The following is a 22,642-nucleotide window of genomic DNA, read 5'->3' as shown; positions in this document are numbered from 1 at the left end:
ACAGCTCCACTGACTCTGCTGTTTGTGTCTCTAACCCCACCAGAAGACTGTCTTTGGAGGGAGTACTAGTAGCCTCCAGGGTCCACCAACCCTCCCTGGCCCAGAGATGGAGCTGAGGGGTAATAACATGGAGAGCCTCTCAGTCTAACTCAGGGGTGTGCGTGTGCGTGTGTGTAGAAAGGGAAGAGATCTGGTGTGTGTGTGTGTGCATTCTTGTGGCTGTGTGAGTGTGTTACACAGAAGCAGGTGGGGGGTATATCTGGAGCACGGTGCATCCTTAAACTGCTCTTACGGCTGTTAAAAAGCCCAGTCGGATGCTGAGTCGGTAACTAAAACAGCCAGAGGGACATTTCCTCCCCGCTAACCGTCACAGAGGGGGTGAGTTTCTCTCTTACTATGGCACCATTAAAAATGAATGGGTTCTCGTGTTGGGAGACAATGGCAGAGGGAGGTGAAATAAAAAAGTGTTTATGTCACCTCTGATGAGAAATGAGAGAGAGAGGAGACAAGAGAGAGAGAGAGAGGAGAGAGAGAGAGCGAGCAAGAGAAAACGAGAGAGAGAAAAGAGGGGCTGAGGGTCAAGATAGAAATAAATAGTTTCCTACCTGTAAAATGTGGTCTCCTTCTCTGATGCGGCCGTCCCTTGCAGCGATGCTGTTTGGCCCAACCTGATGGGGAGAGACTGTTTGAATCAATGCACAAAGGGAACACAAAATTGCCTTTTGGAAGTTTGCCAAAATATCTCAACATCACAAAATATATAACCTTTTGAAAATACACTATATATACAAAAGTATATGGACACCCCTTCAAATTATTGGATTCGGCAATTTCAACCACACTCATTGCTGACAGGTGTATAAAATCGATCACATAGCCATGCAATCTCCATAGACAAACATTGGCAATAGAATGGCCTGACTGAAAAGCTCACAGACTTTCAATGTGGCACCGTCATAGGATGCCACCTTTCTAACAAGTCAGTTTGTCAAATTTCTGCTCTGCTAGAGCTGCCCCGGTCAACTGTAAGTGCTGTTCTTGTGAAGTGGTAACGCCTAGGAGCAACAGCGGCGCAACGTCAAGGTGGTAGGCCACACAAGCTCACAGAACGGGACCACCGAGTGCTAAAACGCGTAGCACGTAAATATAATCTATCCTCGAGTTACAAACTGCCTCTGGAAGCAACGTCAGCACAATAACTGTTTGTCGGCAGCTTCATGAAATGGGTTTTCATTGCTGAGCAGCCGCACACAAACCTAAGATCACCATACGCAATGCGTCACGCTTCACCATCTGGCAGTCCGACGGACAAATTTGAGTTTGGCGGATGCCAGGAGAACACTACCAGTCCAAATACATAGTGCCAATTCTAAAGTTTGGTGCAGGAGGAATAATGGTCTGAGGCTGTTTTTCATGGTTCGAGCTAGGCCCCAATCACATTCTAGACGATTCTGTGCTTCCAACTTTGTGGCAACAGCTTGGGGAAGGTCCTTTCCTGTTTCAGCATGACAATGCCCCCGTGCACAAAGTGAGGTCCATACAGAAATCACTTGTCGAGATCTGTGTGGAAGAACTTGACTGGCCAGCACAGAGCCCTGACTGCAACCCCATCGAACACCTTTGAGATTAATTGGAACGCCGACTGCGAGCCAGGCCTAATCGCCCAACATCAGTGCCCGACCTCACTAATGCTCTTGTGGCTGAATGGAAGCAAGTCCCCGCAACAATATTCCTACATCTAGTGGAAAGCCTTCTCAGAAGAGTGGAGGCTGTTATAGCAGCAAAGGGGTGACCAACTCCATATTAATGCCCGTGATTTTGGAATGAGATTTTCGACGAGCAGGTGTTCACAAACTTTTGGTCATGTAGTGTACCTATACAACTTTACAGAGACCACTGACCTATAAAAGCATTGTCAAATTGTTTTATGACATCCAATAATCATTTAGTCCCCAATATAAGTCTTGAACACCTCTGTAGGTTTGAAGTAACAACTGTTATACAACAGTTCTAGACAAAGGACCTCTTTCAACCCCATCTGGTGATTGTTTGAAGCACCTGCTGCCAGAGGAAGGCCTTAGCTGTCAGAATGTGTTATAGCATTTGTCCAGTCCAGATATCAAGGCCACTTTACCCTACTGCTGAAGCAGCTAAATGAACAGCGCTACAAACCTGTCAGGACATGTGTCTGGGGAAAGTACAATAAAGTATCACAATCAGGGAATACTGTGTGTGTGTGTGTGTGTGTGTGTGTGTGTGTGTGTGTGTGTGTGTGTGTGTGTGTGTGTGTGTGTGTGTGTGTGTGTGTGTGTGTGTGTGTGTGTGTGTGTGTGTGTGTGTGCTCTGCTTCTTTATCTGTTGATTTCCCTGTTGGCCTAACCTGCACCCTCCTGTTGTGATTGGTAGATGTAACATACCAGACACAGAGAGACATAGTATCCATACAAGGCCCATCCATGCCTCTTCCTTCCCATGATTCTCCCTGACTAATGATACTGAGCGAAGAGGGCAGGCCACTCTTTCAACGGCCAATCAATTACTGCCGTCTGGGGCCATTTGTTTTACTCTATCCAATCAGACGGGATCTCCTGAGATGGCTCTGCCGGCCTGAATGTTCCATCTTCATGATGGTCCGGTGTGTGTGTGTATGTGTGTCACAAAGGAACATTCCTTAAAAAGGGCTGCTCTGAGGTTACTGGGGATGGGGAGGGACTCTGCTCTCAGCTCCGGCCTGTCCTTGATTTCTCGTGTCACGCCTTCTCTCCTTTCGTCCCTCTTGAAAATGTTTTAAGGAGAGGAGTAGAAAGGACCGAGGAACGGAGGAAAGGACTTTTGCGATTCACCCACTGTCACAACATGTGGAGTGATACCCAGAATGATAATGGTGCCGGAGGCGATGGCTGCCGTTTCACGGGCTCTTAACCAACTGTGCTATTTTCTTCATTTTTTTTGCAATGTTTGTAACTTGTTTTGTACATAATGTTGCTGCTACTGTCTCTTATGACTGAAAAGAACTTCTGGACATCAGAACAGCAATTACTCACCTCGAACTGGACAAAGATTTTTTTATTTGAGTCCAACACAAAGGATATACTGCTTTGTCGAGACAAGGCCCAAATCCCTGTCATTCGTGTGAAGAAAAGACGTAGAAAAAGGGGGAGGAGGCCGATGTGCCTTGTAAGTATTCACCGATGAGTAGGTCAACCACCACTACCCTCTGTATAATTGGCCAACGTGCAATCATTGGAAAACAAACTGACAAACATCGGCAGGACAGAGCAGGTATGTCTGGTAAGATGTGTGTGACGTTCGTCGTTAGGAGTAGACCAAGGCGCAGCGTGAGTTGGGTTCATCATATTTATTTAAATGTGAACCAGCAAAACCAATAAACAATACAACGAATGAAAAGCTAGGTGTGCAAACACATGCAACACAAAGACAAGATCCCACAACTGACTGTGGGAAAAAAGGGCTGCCTAAGTATGATTCCCAATCAGAGACAACGAATGACAGCTGCCTCTGATTGGAAACCATACTCGGCCAATCAAAGAAAAAGACAACATAGACATACAACACATAGAATGCCCACCCCACGTCACACCCTGACCTAACCAAACAGAGAAAAACGGCTCTCTCAGGTCAGGGCGTGACAACGTGGGGCAGGGTTGTGTGTCTATTTGTCAATAACTGCTGGTGCGCGATGTCTAATATTAAAGAAGTCTCGAGGTATTGCTCGCCTGAGGTAGAATAGGTAAAATACCTCATGCAGTAAACTGTAAGCCACACAGTCTATATTATTCGTGGCCGTCTATTTACCACCACAAACCGATGCTGCCACTAAAACCGCACTCAACGAGCTGTGTAAGGCCAAAAGTAAACCAGAAAATACTCATCCATAAGCGGCGCTCCTAGTGGCCGGGGACTTTAATTCAGTCAAACTTAAATCTGTTTTACCTAATTTCTGTGCAACCAGAGGTAAAAAAACTCTGGACCACCTTTACACCACACACAGAGACGCATACAAAGCTCTCTCTCGCCCTCCATTTGGCAAATCTGACCAGAATTCTATCCTCCTAATTCCTGCTTACAAGCAAAAACTAAAGCAGGAAGTACCAGTGACTCGCTCAATATGGAAGTGGTCAGATGATGCGGATGCTACACTACAGGACTGTTTTGCTAGCACAGACTGGAATATGTTCCGGGATTCATCCAATGGCATTGAGGAGTATACCACCTCAGTCACCGGCTTCATTAATAAGTGCATCGACGACGTCGTCCCCACAGTGAACATACGTACATACAACATCCGCACCGAGCTAAAGCCTAGAGCTGCCGCTTTCAAGGAGCGGGACATTAATCCGGATGCTTATAAGAAATCTTGCTGTGTCCTCCGACGAACCATCAAACAGGCAAATGGTCAATACAGGACAAAGATTGAATCCTACTACACCGGCTCTGACGCTCGTCGGATGTGACAGCGCTTGAAAACTATTACGGACTACAAAGGGAAACCCAGCAGCGAACTGCCCAGTGACGTGAGCCTACCAGACGAGCAAAATGCCTTTTATGCTCACTTCGAGGCAAGCAACTCTGAAACATGCAAGAGCGCACCAGCTGTTCCAGATGACTGTGTGATCACATTCTCCGTAGCCGATGTGAGCAAGACCTTTAAACAGGTCAACAAAGGTTCACAAAGCCGTGTGGCCAGACGGATTAGCAGGACGTGTACTCAAAGCATGCGCGGACCAATGGGCAAGTGTTTCTACTGATATTTTCAACCTCCCTGACTGAGTCTGTAATACCAACATGTTTCAAACAGACTGCCATATTTCCTGTGACCAAGAAAGCAAAGGTAACCTGCCTAAATTATTACCACCCCGTAGCACTCATGTTGGTAGCCATGAAGTGCTTTGAAAGGCTGGTCATGGCTCACATCACCACCATCATGCTGGAAACCGTAGACCCGCTCCAAATGACATACCGCCCCAACAGATCCACAGATGACGCAATCTCAATCGCACTCCACACTGCCCTTTCCCACCTGGACAAAAGGAACACCTAAAGTATGTGAGAATGCTGTTCATTGACTACAGCTCAGCATTCAATTCCATGGTACCCACAAAGCTTATCACTAAGCTAAGGACCCTGGGACTAAACACCTCCCACTGCAACTGAATCCTGGACTTCCTGACTGGCTGCCCCCAGGTGGTAAGGGTAGGCAACAACACATCTGCCACGCTGATCCTCAACACTGAGGCCTCTCAGGGGTGTGTGCTTAAACTCCAACACCATCATTAAGTTTGCTAACAACACAAAAGTGGTAGGCCTGATCACCGACAACAATGAGACAGCCTATAGGGAGGAGGTCAGAGACCTGGCTGTGTGGTGCCAGGACAACAACCTCTCCCTCAATGTGAGCAAGACAAAGGAGCTGATCATGGACTATAGGAAAAGGATGGCCGAACAGGCTCCCATTAACATCGACGGGACTGAAGTGGAATGGATTGAGTTTCAAGTTTCTTTGTGTCCACATCACCAACGAACTATCATGGTTAAAACACCCCAAGACAGTTGTGAAGAGGGCACAACAACACCTTTTCTTCCTCAGGAGACTGAAAAGATTTGTCATGGGTCCCCAGATCCTCAAAAAGTTTGACAGCTGCACCATCGAGAGCATCCTGCCTGGTTGCATCACTGCCTGGTATGGCAACTGCTCGGCATCTGACCGTAAGGCGCTACAGAGGGTAGTGCGTATGGCCCACTACATCACTGGGACAAAGCTTCCTGACATCCAGGACCTATATACTATATACAGTCACCCATGTCATAGACTATTCTCTGTGCTACCACAAGCGGTACCGGAGTGCCAAGTCTAGGACCAAAAGGCTCCTTAACAGCTTCCAACCCAAGCCAAAAGACTGCTGAACAATTAATCAAATGGCCACCCAAACTATTTACAAGTGCCCCCCCCCCCAATTTGTTTATACACTGCTGCTACTCGCTGTTTATTATCTATGCATAGTCACTTTACAAATTACTGTACCCCCGCACATTGACTCGCTACTGGGACCCCCTGTATATAGCCCCGTTATTGCTATGTAATTTTGTTGTGTTATTTTTAGATTTTTTTACTTTAGTTTATTTAGTAAATATTTTCTTAACTCTATTTCTTGAACTGCATTGTTCGTTAAGAACTTGTAAGTAAGCATTTCACGATAAGGTATACATACACCTATTGTATTCGGCGCATGTGACAAATACAATTTGATTTGAAGAACCTGAACTCTCATGGAAGTTTAGCTTGTATTTTGCCTGAGGGTGTTGTAATAGATGCAATATATAATGAAACTAATCTATAGGCAAATCTATAGTGATAGTGTATTACACAGAACTGTAGGTTTATAGTGTTCAGAGTGTGTTTAACTAACACATATTATTCTAGTAAGAAAATAAATTCAAATCAAATGTTATGCAAACAGTCTGGGTTGCCATTTGATCAGATGTTCAGGAGTCTTATGGCTTGGGGGTAGAAGCTATTTAGGAGCCTCTTGGACCTAGATTTGGCGCTCCGGTACCGCTTGCCGTGCGGTAGCAGAGAGAACAGTCTATGAATAGGGTGGCTGGAGTCTTTGACAATTTTTAGAGCCTTCCTCTGACACTGCTGGGTATAGAGGTCCTGGATGGCAGGAAGCTTGGCCCCGGCGATGTACTGGGCCGTACGCACTACCCTCTGTAGTAACTTGCGGTCGGAGGCCGAGCAGTTACCATACCAGGCAGTGATGCAACCCGTCAGAATGCTCTCGATGGTGCAGCGTAAAACCTTTTGAGGATCTGAGGACCCATGCCAAATGTTTTCAGTCTCCTGAGGGGGAATAGGTTTTGTCGTGTCCTCTTCTCGACTGTCTTGGTGTGCTTGGACCATGTTAGTTTGTTGGTGATATGGACGCCAAGGAACTTGAAGCTCTCAACCTGCTCCACTGTAGCCCCGTCAATGAGAATGGGGGTGTGCTTGGTCCTCCTTTTCCTGTAGTCCACAATCATCTCCTTTGTTTTGATCACGTTGAGGGAGAGGTTGTTGTACTTGCACCACACGGTGGTTGATGATCCTGGCGTACCACTGTTGTGTCATTAGCACACTTAATGATGGTGTTGGTGTCGTGCCTAGCCGTGCAGTTATGAGTGAACAGGGAGTAAAGGAGGGGACTGAGCACGCACCCCTGAGTGGCCCCCGTGTTGAGGATCAGTGTGGCGGATTTGTTGTTACCTACCCTTACCACCTGGGGGAGGCCCATCAGGAAGTCCAGGATCCAGTTGCAGTGGGAGGTGTTTAGTCCCAGGGTCCTTTGCTTAGTGATGAGCTTTGAGGGCACTAAGGTGTTGAACGCTGAGCTATAGTCAATGAATAGCATTCTCACATAGATGTTCCTTTTGTCCAGGTGTGAAATGGCACTAGAGATTGCATCATCTGTGGATCTGTTGGTGTGGTATGCAAATTGGAGTGGGTCTAGGGTTTCTGGAATAATGGTGTTGATGTGAGCCATTACCAGCCTTTCAAAGCATTTCATGGCTACAGACGTGGGTGCTACGGATGGGTAGTCATTTAGGCAGGTTACCTTAGTGTTCTTGGGCACAGAGACATGGTGGTCTGCTTCAAACATGTTGGTATTACAGACTCAGACAGGGAGAGGTTGAAAATGTCAGTGAATACACTTGCCAGTTGGTCAGCGCATGATCGGAGTACACGTCCTGGTAATCCGTCTGGCCCTGCGGCCTTGTGAATGTTGACCTGTTTAAAGGTCTTACTGACATCGGCTACGGAGAGCGTGATCACACAATTCCAGTTGTCATTGTGTTTTATAATGACGCTGATAACTAATATTGATCCCACAATGAACACACTACAACTGGTCCCGCTGTAAATGACTTTCAACATATAAAAGCTTCATAAAGCCTTCATAATGCCTTCAAAAGCACTACATAAATTTGTTGCAAGGCATCTATAACCGTATGTCATGCTTTATAAAGGGTTCATAAATGTGGCAACTGTGTGACAATCACCAATGTCAAAAATGACATAAAAAAATCGTATTGGTCACATACACGTGTTTAGCAGATGTTATTGCGGGTGTAGCGAAATTCTTGTGTTTCTAGCTCCGACAGTGCAGTAATATCTAACAAGAAATATCTAACAATTTCACAACATATACCGATTACACACAAATCTAAGTAAAGGAATGTAATTAAGAATGTATAAATATATGGACGAGAAATGTCAGAGCAGCATAGACTAAGATACAGTGGAATAGTACAGATACAGTATTTACATATGAGATGAGTAATGCAAGATATGTAACATTATTAAAGTGACTAGTGTTCCATTTATTAAAGTGGCCAGTGATTTCAAGCCTATATACAGTTGAAGTCGGAAGTTTACATACACTTAGGTTGGAGTCATTAAAACTCGTTTTTCAACCACTCCACAAATTTCTTGTTAACAAACTATAGTTTTGGCAAGTCGGTTAGGACATCTACTTTGTGCATGACACAAGTAATTGTTCCAATAATTGTTTACAGACAGATTATTTCACTTATAATTCACTGTATCACAATTCCAGTGGGTCAGAAGTTTACAAATCAAATCAAATTTTATTGGTCACATACCCATGGTTAGCAGATGTTAATGCGAGTGTAGCGAAATGCTTGTACACTAAGTTGACTGTGCCTTTAAACAGCTTGGAAAATTCCAGAAAATTATGTAATGGCTTGAGAAGCTTCTGATAGGCTAATTGACATAATTTGAGTCAATTGGAGGTGTACCTGTGGATGTATTTCAAGGCCTGCCTTCAAACTCAGTGCCTCTTTTCTTGACATCATGGGAAAATCTAAAGAAATCAGCCAAAACCTCAGAAAAATAATTGTAGACCTTCACAAGTCTGGTTCATCCTTGGGAGCAATTTCCAAACGCCTGAAGGTACCACGTTCATCTGTACAAACAATAGTACGCAAGAATAAACACCATGGGACCACGCAGCTGTCATACCGCTCAGGCAGGAGACGCGCTCTGTCTCCTACAGATGAACGTACTTTGGTGTGAAAAGTGAATATCAATCCCAGAACAACAACAAAGGACCTTGTGAAGATGCTGGAGGAAACAGGTACAAAAGTATCTATATCCACAGTAAAACGAGTCCTATAATGACATAACCTGAAAGGCCGCTCAGCAAGGAAGAAGCCACTTCTCCAAAACCGCCATAAAAAAAGCCAGACTACGGTTTGCAATTGCACATGGGGACAAAGATTGTACTTTTTTGAGAAATGTCCTCTGGTATGATGAAACAAAAATATAACTTTTTGGTCATAATGCCCATCGTTATGTTTGGAGGAAAAAGGGGGATACTTGCAAGTCGAAGAACACCATCCCAACCGTGAAGTACGGGGGTGGCAGCATCATGTTGTGGGGGTGCTTTGCTGCAGGAGGGACTGGTGCACTTCACAAAATAGATGGCATCATAAGGTAGGAAAATATGAGGATATATTGAAGCAACATCTCAAGACATCAGTCAGGAAGTTAAAGCTTGGTCGCAAATGGATCTTCCAAATGGACAATGACCCCAAGCATACTTCCAAAGTTCTGGAAAAATGGCTTAAACACAACAAAGTCAAGGTATTGGAGTGGCCATCACAAAGCCCTGACCTCAATCCTACAGAACATTTGTGGGCAGAACTGAAAAAGCGTGTGTGGAGGCCTACAAACCTGACTCAGTTACACCAGCTTTGTCAGGAGGAATCGGCCAAAATTCACCCAAATTATTATGGGAAGCTTGTGCAAGGCTACCTGAAATATTTGACCCAAGTTAAACTATTTGCTACCAGATACTAATTGAGTGTATGTAAACTTCTGACCCACTGGGAATGTGATGAAAGAAATAACAGCTGAAATAAATCATTCTCTCTATTATTATGACATTTCATATTCTTAAAATAAAGTGGTGATCCTAACTGACCTAAGACAGGGAATTTTTACTTGGATTAAATGTCAGGAATTGTGAAAAACTGAGTTTAAATGTATTTGGCTAAGGTGTACGTAAACTTCCGACTTCAACTGTCAGTACATTTGAGCAATTATAACGTGGGTCGTATAAAGGGGACCAAGGCGCAGCGTGTAGAGTGCTCATATTTACTTTTATGAATATACTTTTTAACAAAACGACCGACAACAGTTCCGTCAGGTGACATACACTAAACAGAAAACAACCACCCAGAAAACCCAGGAAGAAAAACCCCTATTTAGATATGATCTCCAATCAGAGGCAACGAGGATCAGCTGCCTCCAACTAGAGATCAACCCAAACAATCCCAACATAGAAACAGAAAAATAGAACTAAAACATAGAAATACAAAACATAGAACAACCCAAAACACCCCCCTGTCACACCCTGACCTACTCTACTATAGAAAATGACATCTTACTAGGGTCAGGACGTGACAGCAATTCCATTTACTTTTGGTACTTAAGTTTATTTAAAACCAAATACTTTTACTCAAGTAGTATTTTACTGGGTGACTTTCACTTTTACTTGTCATTTTCTGTTAAGGTATCTTTACTTTTACTCAAGTATGACAATTGAGTACTTTTTACACCACTGCATATAGCCAACGCCGGACAGGAGAGCAGGTACGGGGAGTCAGACATTTATTCGGGAACAGACATAGAACAAGACAGGAGCAGCGTCAGCACACGGGTAACACAGACATATGACAAACAATGCAGCAGCAGGGATCAGAGCTAGGGAACTGACAAATATAGGGGAGGTAATAAACAGGTGATTGAGTGAGTCCAGGTGAGTCCAATATCGCTGAAGCGCGTGACGAGGGAAGGCAGGTGTACGTAAATGATGGTGGCAGGAGTGCGTAATGCAGGGCAGCCTGTCGACCTCGAGCACCGGGGAGGGGGGGAGGAGAGCGGGAGCAGGCGTGAAACATTCTACAGACCCTACTGTGTATTCCCTACAATACTTTCACAAAGCTGATTTCTTTTGATTTTCCCATGATGTCAAGCAAAGAGGTACTGAGTTTGAAGGTAGGCCTTGAAATACATCCACAGGTACACATCCAACTGACTCAAATGAAGTGAATTAGCCTATCAGAAGCTTCTAAAGCCATGACATAATTTTCTGGAATTTTCCAAGCTGTTTAAAGGCACAGTCAACTTAGTGTATGTGAACTTCTGACCCACTGGAATTGTGATACAGTGAATTATAAGTGAAATAATCTGTCTGTAAACAATTGTTGGAAAAATTACTTGTGTCATTGTCACGGTTGTCGTCTGGAATGGAGGACCAAAACGCAGCAGGAATGTGGATGCTCATCTTGATTTATTTTAAAATAAAGTGAACACCAAAATAACAAACAACAAAGAACTAACGATCACAGTCTTGTCATGCATAGACACGCAAAACAAGAGACAATCTCCCACAAACACTAAACCAAACACATACCCATATATAGGACTCTCAATCAGAGGCAACGAGAAAGCACCTGCCTCCAATTGAGAGTCCAAACCCCCATTAACCTAAACATAGAAATACAACTAACTAGACATAGAACTACATTAACATAGAACTGCGCCCAAAAACCCCGGAATACATAAATCAAATACCCTTCTACAAAACCACCACCCCGAACCACATAAAACAAATACCCTCTGCCACGTCCTGACCAAACTACAATAACAAATAACCCTTATACTGGTAAGGATGTGACAGTACCCCCCCTAAAGGTGCAGACCCCGGATGCACCTCATAAATAAACAAACCCCCCCCCCAAAAAAAAAATCCTCCTAAACTAAAGGGAGGGAAGGGAGGGTGGCTGCCGTCACCGACGGCACTTGTGCTACACCCCCCCTCCCAAACCCACCTATACAGGTGGTGGTTCAGGCTCCGGCCTACTGTCCTCCAGAATGTAGACAGACTTAATCAGTTTCGGGCCGTAGGCAGACTCCCCTCGTTCCGGATCGTAGGCAGAACTCTTCCATTCCACACTGTAGGCAGACTCATTTGAAACACAGTTACTTATATTTAGTTCTGGATCATCAATAGACTTACTCAGTTCTGGGTTGCTGATAGACTCCCTTGGTTCCGGGTCATAGGCAGACTAACCCGGTTCTGGGTCACAGGCAGACCCCTTCGTTCCGGGTGACAGGCCGACCCCCTCGGTCCCGGGTCGCACGGTCCCGGGCCGACCCCCTCGGTCCCGGGTCGCAGGCAGACCCCTTTTGTTCCGGGTCGCAGGCAGTCTCCCTCGGTTCCGGACTAGACACAGGTGCCGGATACTCTGGGCTGCACCCTGGTGCCGGATACTCTGGGCTGCACCCTGGTGCCGGATACTCTGGGCTGCAGACTGTTGCCGGATACTCTGGGCTGCAGACTGTTGCCGGATACTCTGGGCTGCAGACTGTTGCCGGATACTCTGGGCTGCAGACTGTTGCCGGATACTCTGGACTGCAGACTGTTGCCGGATACTCTGGACTGCAGACTGTTGCCGGATACTCTGGACTGCAGACTGTTGCCGGATACTCTGGACTGCACACTATTGCCGAACTCTCGAGGCTGGGCTGACACACTGGAAGCCTGATGCGTGGTACTGGATGTGCCAGTCTGGAGACACGCACCTCAGGGCTAGTGCGGGGAGCGGGAACAGGCCGAGTCGGACTGAGTTGACGCACTGGAAGCCTGGTGCGTGGTGCTGGTACTGGACGTGCCAGACTAGGGGTTCGAACTTCCGGGTCAGCACGAGAGGCAGGAATTGGAAAAACTGGGCCATGAAGGCGCACAGGCGGTCTTGAACGCACCTCCTGCACAACCCATCCTGGCTGGATGGAACTAGCAGCCCTGTACAAGCGGGGTGCTAGTACAGGGTGAACTGGGCTGAGCAGGGGCCTGATGGTTGCCGTGCGTAGAGCGGGAGTAGGGTAGCCTGGTCCCAGGAGGCGTACCGGCGACCAGCCGCGCTGTGCAGGCATCCTCCTACCAGGCTGGATGCCCACTCTAGCACGGCATCTGCGAGGGGCTGGAATAACTCGGACTGGACTATGCGTGCGTATGGGCGAGATTGTGCGCACTTCAGCAAAACATGGCGCTCTCCACTCCATACGATCCTTCCTATAAGCACGGGTAGCTGGCTTAGGGCTCACCATTGGCCCAGCCAAACTACCCGTGTGCCCCCCCCAAAAAAATTATTGGGGATGCCTCGCGTGCTTTATCGGCGCGTACAAGGCCTCGTACCTCCGCCTCTCCGCCTTGGCTGCCTCGATTTCCTCACGTGGGCGACGGTATTCCCCAGCCTGGTGCCAAGGTCCAGCCCCGTCCAGAATTTCCTCCCAGGTCCATTTCACCCGCCAGTCCATCTCGAAATCCCTTTGCTCCTTACTCTGCTGCTTGGTCCATTTGTGGTGGAAGATTCTGTCACAGTTGTCGTCTGGAATGGAGGACCAAAACGCAGCAGGAATGTGGATGCTCATCTTGATTTATTTAAAAATAAAGTGAACACCAAAATAACAAACAACTAACGATCAACACAACAGTCTTGTCATGCATAGACACGCAAAACAAGAGACAATCTCCCACAAACACTAAACCAAACACATACCCATATATAGGACTCTCAATCAGAGGCAACGAGAAAGCACCTGCCTCCAATTAAGAGTCCAAACCCCCATTAACCTAAACATAGAAATACATTAACATAGAACAGTGCCCCAAAACCCCGGAATACATAAATCAAATACCCTTCTACAAAACCACCACCCCGAACCACATAAAACAAATACCCTCTGCCACGTCCTGACCAAACTAGAATAACAAATAACCCTTATACTGGTCAGGACGTGACAGTCATGCACAAAGTAGATGTCCTAACCGACATGCCAAAACTATAGTTTGTTAACAAGAAATTTGTGGAGTGGTTGAAATACGAGTTTTAATGACTCCAACCTAAGTGTATGTAAACTTCCAACTTCAACTGTAAGTATCAAAAGTAAAAGTATAAATAGTTTCAAATTCCTTATATTAAGCAAACCAGACGGCAACATTTTCTTGTTTGTTTTTATTGACGGATAGCTGGGGGAATGCTCCAACACTCAGACATAATTTAGTCTGCCAAATCAGAGGCCGTAGGGATGAACAGGGATGTTCTCTTGATAAGTGTGTGAATTGGACTATTTTCCTGTCAAAATGTAACTTTTGGGTGTCAAAATTGTACTTTTGGGTGTCTGTGAAAATGTAAGAGTAAGAGTAAGAAGTAAATGATTTTCTTTAGGCATGTAGTGAAGTAAAAGCAAAAGTTGCCAAAAATGTAAATAGTAAAGTAAAGATACCCCAAAAAACGACTTAAGTAGTACTTTAAAGTATTTTTACTTAAGTACTTTGTCATTTCATGGCGTTCTGAATAATACGGAGTGTTGCTGGCCTTTTTTTTTTTCTCTTCACCTTTATTTAACCAGGTAGGCCAGTTGAGAACAAGTTCTCATTTACAACTGCGACCTGGCCAAGATAAAGCAAAGCTGTCCGACACAAACAACAACACAGAGTTACACATGGAATAAACAAACATACAGTCAATAACACAATAGAAAAAGTCTATGTACAGTGTGTGCAAATGAGGTAAGATAAGGGAGTTGAATGTGCAAGTAGAGATACTGGGGTGCAAAGGAGCAAAAAAATAAAATAAATAAATAACAGTATGGTGATGAGGTAGTTGGATGGGCTGTTTACAGATGGGCTATGTACAGGTGCAGTGATCTGTGAGCTGCTCTGACAGCTGGTGCTTAAAGTTAGTGAGGGAGATATGAGTCTATAGCTTCAGTGATTTTTGCAATTCGTTCCAGTCATTGGCAGCAGAGAACTGGAAGGAAAGGCGGCCAAAGTAGGAATTGGCTTTGGGGGTGACCAGTGAAATATACCTGCTGGAGCGCGTGCTACGGGTGGATGCTGCTATGGTGACCAGTGAGCTGAGATAAGGCGGGGATTTACCTAGCAAAGACTTATAGATGACCTGTAGCCATTGGGTTTGGCGACGAATATGAAGCAAGGGCCAGCCAATGAGAGCATACAGGTCGCAGTGGTGGGTAGTATATGGGGCTTTGGTGACAAAACAGATGGCACTGTGATAAACTGCATCCAATTTGCTGAGTAGAGTGTTGGAGGCTATTTTGTAAATGACATCGCCGAAGTCAAGGATTGGCAGGATAGTCAGTTTTACGAGGGTATGTTTGGCAGCATGAGTGAAGGATGCTTTGTTGCGAAATAGGAAGCCGATTCTAGATGTAATTTTGGATTGGAGATGCTTAATGTGAGTCTGGAAGGAGAGTTTACAGTCTAACCTGACACCTAGGTATAGTTGTCCACATATTCTAAGTCAGAACCGTCAAGAGTAGTGATGCTGGACGGGCAGGCAGGTGCAGGCAGCGATCGGTTGAAGAGCATGCATTTAGTTTTACTTGCATTTAAGAGCAGTTGGAGGCCACGGAAGGAGAGTTGTATGGCATTGAAGCTCGTCTGGAGGTTAGTTAACGCAGTGTCCAAAGAAGGGCCAGAAGTATAAAGAATGGTGTCGTCTGCGTAGAGGTGGATCAGAGAATCACCAGCAGCAAGAGCGACATCATTAATGTATACAGAGAAAAGAGTCAGCCCGAGAATTGAACCCTGTGGCACCCCCATAGACACTGCCAGAGGTCCGGACAACAGGCCCTCCGATTTGACACTCTGAACTCAGTCATTTGAGAAACCAAGGCTGTTTGAGTCTGCCGATAAGAATGTGGTGATTGACAGAGTCAAAAGCCTTGGCCAGGTCAATCAATACAGCTGCACAGTATTGTCTCTTATCGATGGCGGTTATGATATCGTTTAGGACCTTGAGCGTGGCTAAGGTGCACCCATGACCAGCTCGGAAACCAGATTGCATAGCGGAGAATGTACCGTGGGATCCGAAATGGTCAGCGATCTGTTTGTTAACTTGGCTTTCGAAGACCTTAGAAAGGCAGGGTAGGATAGATATAGGTCTGTAGCAGTTTGGGTCTAGAGTGTCTCCCTCTTTGAAGAGGGGGATGACCGCGGCAGCTTTCCAATCTGTGGGGATCTCTAATAGGGGTTGCAACAATTTCGGGTGATAATTTTAGAAAGAGAGGGTCCAGATTATCTAGTACTGCTGATTTGTAGGGGTCCAGATTTTGCAGCTCTTTCAGAACATCAGCTATCTGGATTTGGGTGAAGGAGAAATGGGGGAGGCTTGGGCAAGTTGCTGTGGGGGGTGCAGGGCTGTTGACCGGGGTAGAGGTAGCCAGGTGGAAAACATGGCCAGCCGTAGAAAAATGCTTATTGAAATTCTCAATTATCGTGGATTTATCAGTGGTGACAGTGTTTCCTAGCCTCATTGCAGTGGGCAGCTGGGAGGAGGTGCTCTTGTTCTCCATGGACTTTACAGTGTACCAGAACTTTTTGGAGTTTGTGCTACAGGATGCACATTTCTGTTTTAAAAAGCTAGCCTTTGCTTTCCTAACTGACTGAGTATATTGGTTCCTGACTTCCCTGAAAAGTTGCATATCGCAGGGGCTATTGGATGCTAATGCAGTACGCCACAGGATGTTTTTGTGCTGGTCAAGGGCAGTCAGGTCTGGAGTAAACAAAGGGCTATATCTGTTCCTAGTTCAACATTTTTTTAATGGGGCATGCTTATTTAAGATGGTGAGAAAAGCACTGTTACAGAATAACCAGGCATCCTCTACTTACGGAATGAGGTCAATATCCTTCCAGGATACCCGGGCCAGGTCGATTAGAAAGGCCTGCTCGCTGAAGTGTTTTAGGGAGCGTTTGACAGTGATGAGGAGTGGTCACAGACCCATTACACACGCAGGCAATGAGGCAGTGGTCGCTGAGATCCTGGTTGAAGACAGCAGAGCTGTATTTGGAGGGCAGGTTGGTTAGGATGATATCTATGAGGGTGCCCATGTTTACGGATTTGGGGTTGTACCGGGTGGGTTCATTGATAATTTGTGTGAGATTGAGGGCATCAAGCTTGATTGTAGGATGGCCGGGGTGTTAAGCATGTCCCGGTTTAGGTCACCTAACAGCACGAGCTCTGAAGATAGATGGGGGGCAATCAATTCACATATGGTGTCCAGGGCACAGCTGGGGGCAGAAGGTGGTCTATAGCAAGCGGCAACGGTGAGAGACTTTTTTCTGGAAAGGGGGATTTTTAAAAGTAGAAGCTCAAATTATTTGGGCACAGACCTGGATAGTAAGACAGAACTCTGCAGGCTATCTCTGCAGCAGATTGAAACTCCGCCCCCTTTGGCAGTTCTATCTTGTCGGAAAATGTTATAGTTAGGGATGGAAATTTCAGGGTTTTTGGTGGCCTTTCTAAGCCAGGATTCAGACTCGGCTAGGACATCCGGGTTGGCAGAGTCTGCTAAAGCAGTGAATAAAACAAACTTAGGGAGGAGGCTTCTAATGTTAACATGCATGAAACCAAGGCTTTTACAGTTACAGAAGTCAACAAATGAGAGCGCCTGGGGAATGGGAGTGGAGCTAGGCACTGGATTAACCTCTACATCACCAGAGGAACAGAGGAGGATTAGGATAAGGGAACAGCTAAAGGCTATAAGAACTGGTCGTCTAGTACGTTTGGAACAGAGAGTAAAAGGAGCAGGTTTCTGGGTGCGGTAGAATAGATTCAAGGAATAATGTACAGACAAAGGTATGGTAGGATGTGAATACAGTGCAGGTAAACCTAGGCATTGAGTGACGATGAGAGAGGTATTGTCTCTAGAGACACCATTTAAACCAGGTGAGGTCACCGCATGTGTGGGAAGTAGAACAAAAGGGTTAGTTAACCTGTTGGGGGTAGGGGGCAGTATTTACACGGCCGGATAAAACACGTACCCGATTTAATCTGGTTATTACTACTGCCCAGTAACTAGAATATGCATATAATTATTGGCTTTGGATAGAAAACACCCTAAAGTTTCTAAAACTGTTTGAATGGTGTCTGTGAGTATAACAGAACTCATATGGCAGGCAAAAACCTGAGAAGATTCCTTACAGGAAGTGCCCTCTCTGACCATTCCTTGAGCTTCTTGACTCTGTTTATTGAAGACTGAGGATCTTTGCTGTAACGTGACACTTCCTACGGCTCCCATAGGCTCTCAGAAGGCGGGAAAAAGCTGAATGATGTAATTCCAGCCCCAGGCTGAAACACATTAGCGCTTTTGGCAAGTGCTCTATCAGAGGACAATGGGCTGAGGCGCGTGCATGAGTCGACCCCATGTTTTTATTTTCTATCGTCTTTGAACCTAAACACAGATTCCCGGTCGGAATATTATCACTTTTTTACGAGAAAAATGGCATAAAAATTGATTTTAAACAGCGGTTGACATGCTTCTAAATACGGTAATGGAATATTTAGAATTTTTTTGTCACGAAATGCGTCGTGCGCGTCACCCTTCTTTACCATTCGGATAGTGTCTTGAACGCACAAACAAAACAGAGGATATTTTAACATAACTATGGATTATTTTGAACCAAACCAACATTTGTTATTGAAGTAGACGTCCTGGGAGTGCATTCTGACGAAGACAGCAAAGGTAATAAAATGTTTCTTATAGTAAATCTGATTTTGGTGAGTGCTAAACTTGGTGGGTGTCTAAATAGCTAGCCCTGTGATGGTGGGCTATCTACTGAGAATATTGCAAAATGTGCTTTCACCGAAAAGCTATTTTAAAATCGGACATAGCGAGTGCATAGAGGAGTTCTGTATCTATAATTCTTAAAATAATTGTTATGTTTTTTGTGAACGTTTATCATGAGTAATTTAGTAAATTCACCGGAAGTTTGCGGGGGGGTATGCTAGTTCTGAACGTCACATGCTAATGTAAAAAGCTGGTTTTTGATATAAATATGAACTTGATTGAACAACATGCATGTATTGTGTAACATAATGTCCTAGGGTTGTCATCTGATGAAGATCATCAAAGGTTAGTGCTGCATTTAGCTGTGTTTTGGGTTTATGTGACATTATATGCTAGCTTGAAAAATGGGTGTCTGATTATTTCTGGCTGGGTACTCTGCTGACATAATCTAATGTTTTGCTTTCGTTGTAAAGCCTTTTTGAAATCGGACAGTGTGTTTCGATTAACCTCTATGGGACCGGCGGGACGAATTCGTCCCACCTACGTAACAGCCACTGCCAGCCTGTGGCGCGATTTTCAAAATCTTCAAAATCCTATTACTTCAATTTCTCAAACATATGACTATTTTACAGCCATTTAAAGATAAGACTCTCGTTAATCTAACCACACTGTCCGATTTCAAAAAGGCTTTACAACGAAAGCAAAACATTAGATTATGTCAGCAGAGTACCAAGCCAGAAATAATCAGACACCCATTTTTCAAGCCAGCATATAATGTCACCAAAACCCAGAAGACAGCTAAATGCAGCACTCACCTTTGATGATCTTCATCAGATGACAACCCTAGGACATTATGTTATACAATACATGCATGTTTTGTTCAATCAAGTTCATATTTATATCAAAAACCAGCTTTTTACATTAGCATGTGACGTTCAGAACTAGCATACCCCCGCAAACTTCCGGGGAATTCGCTAACATTTTACTAAATTACTCACGATAAACGTTCACAAAAAGCATAACAATTATTTTAAGAATTATAGATACAGACCTCCTCTATGCACTCGATATGTCCAATTTTAAAATAGCTTTTTGGTGAAAGCACATTTTGCAATATTCTAAGTACATAGCCCAGGCATCACGGGCTCGCTATTTAGACACCCGGCAAGTTTAGCACTCACCATAATCATATTTACTATTATAAAAATGTCATTACCTTTTGTTGTCTTCGTCAGAATGCACACCCAGGACAGCTACTTCAATAACAAATGTTGGTTTGGTCCAAAATAATCCATCGTTATATCCGAATAGCGGCGTTTTGTTCGTGCGTTCCAGACACTATCCGAAATAGTAAAGAAGTGTCACGCGCTTGGCGCAATTCCTGACAATAAAATTCAAAGTATTCCATTGCCGTACGTCGAAGCATGTCAACCGCTGTTTAAAATCAATTTTTACGTCATTTTTCTCGTAGAAAAGCGATAATATTCCGACAGAGAATCTCCTTTTCGGCAAACAGAGGAAAAAATCCCAAAGGCGGGGGCGGTCGGGGTCACGCGCATAAGCTAGTGTCTCTTGATGGGCCACTTGAGAAAGGCGATAATGTGTTTCAGCCTGGGGCTGGAATGACGACATTCTGTTTTTTCCCGGGCTCTGAGAGCCTATGGAAGACGTGGGAAGTGTCACGTTAGAGCAGAGATCCTTAGTAAATGATAGAGATGGCAAAGAAGTTCCAGAAATGGTCAGACAGGCCACTTCCTGTAAAGGAATCTCTCAGGTTTTGACCTGCCATTTGAGTTCTGTTATACTCACAGACACCATTCAAACAGTTTTAGAAAATGTAGGGTGTTTTCTATCCATATGTAATAAGTATATGCATATTCTAGTTACTGAGTAGGAGTGGTAACCAGATTAAATCGGGTATGTTTTTTATCCAGCCGTGTCAATGCTGCCCCCTAGCCCTAACAGGTTAACAAGAGTCTTGTCTTTAAAATGCTGTAAAATAGTCATATGTTTGAGAAATTGAAGTAATAGCATTTCTAAGGTATTTGAATAACGCGCCACGGGATTCAACTGGCTGTTGAGTAGGTGGGACAATTTCGTCCCGCCGACCCTAGAGAGGTTAAGGCATATTGAGCAGGGCTGGAGGCTCTACAGTGAAATAAGACAGTAATCACTAACCAAAACAGCAATGGACAAGGCATATTGACATTAGGGAGAGGCATGCGTAGCCGAGTGATCATATGGTCCAGTGAGTAGCTAGGCGGGCTGGAGACACAGCGATTCAGACAGCTAGTGGGCCGGGGCTAGCAGGCTAGCAGAAGGGCCTTAGAGGGACGTCGCGACGGAAGAAGTCTGTTGTCGCCCCCTCGTGCGGTTACGTCGGCAGACCAGTCGTGATGGATCAGCAGGGCTCCGTGTTGTAAAAGGCTCCAGGCCAATTGGCAAAATAGGTATAGAAGCCTAAGAAATTGGCTGATGGACCTCTTCAGCTAACAGTCCGATATGCTCTAGACAGCTAGCGGGCCGCGGCTATCAGGCTAGCAGATGGGCATTCAGGCGACGTCGCGACAGAGGAGCCTGTTGAAAAACCCCCTCGGCGAGTTACGTCGGTAGTCCAGTCATGATGAATTGGCGGGGCTCTGTATCGACAGTAAAAGGGGTCCAGGCCAATTAGCAAAATAGGTATTGTAGCCCAAGGAGTGGCTGATGGACCTCTTCAGCTTGCCGGGAGATGGGTCTAGCATAGGCTAGCTCCAGGCTAATTGGTGCTTGCTTCGGGACAGAGACGTTCTGTAACAAGTGTTGTTTTTGTGCTCAATGGTGGATCTATTCATAATTATTTAAGAGTTCATCTTCAAATAATATTTTTGCAGGAATCTCCTTGCGAATGATTTTGCCGAAGATTGTATCTCCGCCGGCCTGGGCAACCTGAGCTTTTGCTAAAATATTTGATACATTATGAATATGGTATTCAGGTGAGGTTATCTATGAGATTATCTGTTTACTGTTGTGCGCATTCAGTTTTCCTACTCGGATAGCAGCTAGCTAGCTGTGATGATCCAGGTGAAAAGGTTCAGAGCTTGCGGTAGGAATCCGGAGATATGGAGAAGAAGAAGTCCGATATGCTCTGGGTTGAATCACACTGTGCAGACTGGCAGGAGTTGTCCAGGCTAAAGGTTAGCTGATGACCGCTAGCAGTGGCTAGCTGACTACTAGCTAGTAGCTAGTTAGCTGGCTAGCTTATGTTGGGGGTTCCGGTTCTAAAGTAAAGAAAATAGCAGATCCATACCACATTGAGTGAGGCGGGTTGCAGGGGAGTATGTTGAGGTTGAGGTTAAGAAAAAGGTAAAAAAAATATATGCGAAGAAAAAAGATATAAAAATATATATACACGGGACACGACAAGATGAGGACAAAGACGCCTGACTGCTACGCCATCTTGGATTCTTGGACTTTTACTCCACCCATTCCATTGGCAGCCAAATCACATCACGTGTGCCTTGCACTACAGAAAACCCGCTAACCAAACAAAAGTACAGTGCATGCTCACTGAATTAATTAAAGGGCAACCACACAAAAAATGTACGTCATCCCCTGATTTAGTTTAAGCATTGTTGTGAACACTCAAAATCCAATTTAGTTGTTTTCTATTTAAAAAAAGTGTAAAAAAAACTGGAGTAAACCAGAACAAATGGAGACATCCAAAACCTGGAAAAACAAAAACCAAGAAAATGGAATTTGGGAGAAAAAAAATTTAACTGATTTTTAAAAGGCTCTACCAATGTTTTTTTAGCTGTGCATGACTGAACTTTAGAATGTATGTCATCCTGCAACACAGCATTTTAAGGGAAGTTGAGGTCAGGTCCAATATTGACTATATGCACCCAGGAGGGAAAGAGGTTGGGCCATTCTAGCAATGTTTTAGTGTAATATAATATATACAATTTTGCCAACGATTTT

General features: G+C 44.8%; 1 protein-coding gene across 1 annotated transcript in view; it reads right to left on the bottom strand.

Moving 5' to 3' along the window:
* Positions 1-22,642, bottom strand: part of LOC106573087 (PDZ domain-containing RING finger protein 4) — a 131,832-nt gene that overhangs the window by 20,401 nt on the left and 88,789 nt on the right. Inside the window, exon 5 of the mRNA XM_014147779.2 lies at positions 606-668. Coding sequence (XP_014003254.2) covers positions 606-668 — 63 coding nt within the window. The remainder of the gene's footprint in view (positions 1-605; positions 669-22,642) is intronic.

The sequence above is a fragment of the Salmo salar genome, chromosome ssa16, assembly GCF_905237065.1.
Source record: "Salmo salar chromosome ssa16, Ssal_v3.1, whole genome shotgun sequence".
Classification (NCBI taxonomy): domain Eukaryota; kingdom Metazoa; phylum Chordata; class Actinopteri; order Salmoniformes; family Salmonidae; genus Salmo; species Salmo salar.
This window is presented reverse-complemented; position numbering and strand designations above follow the sequence as displayed.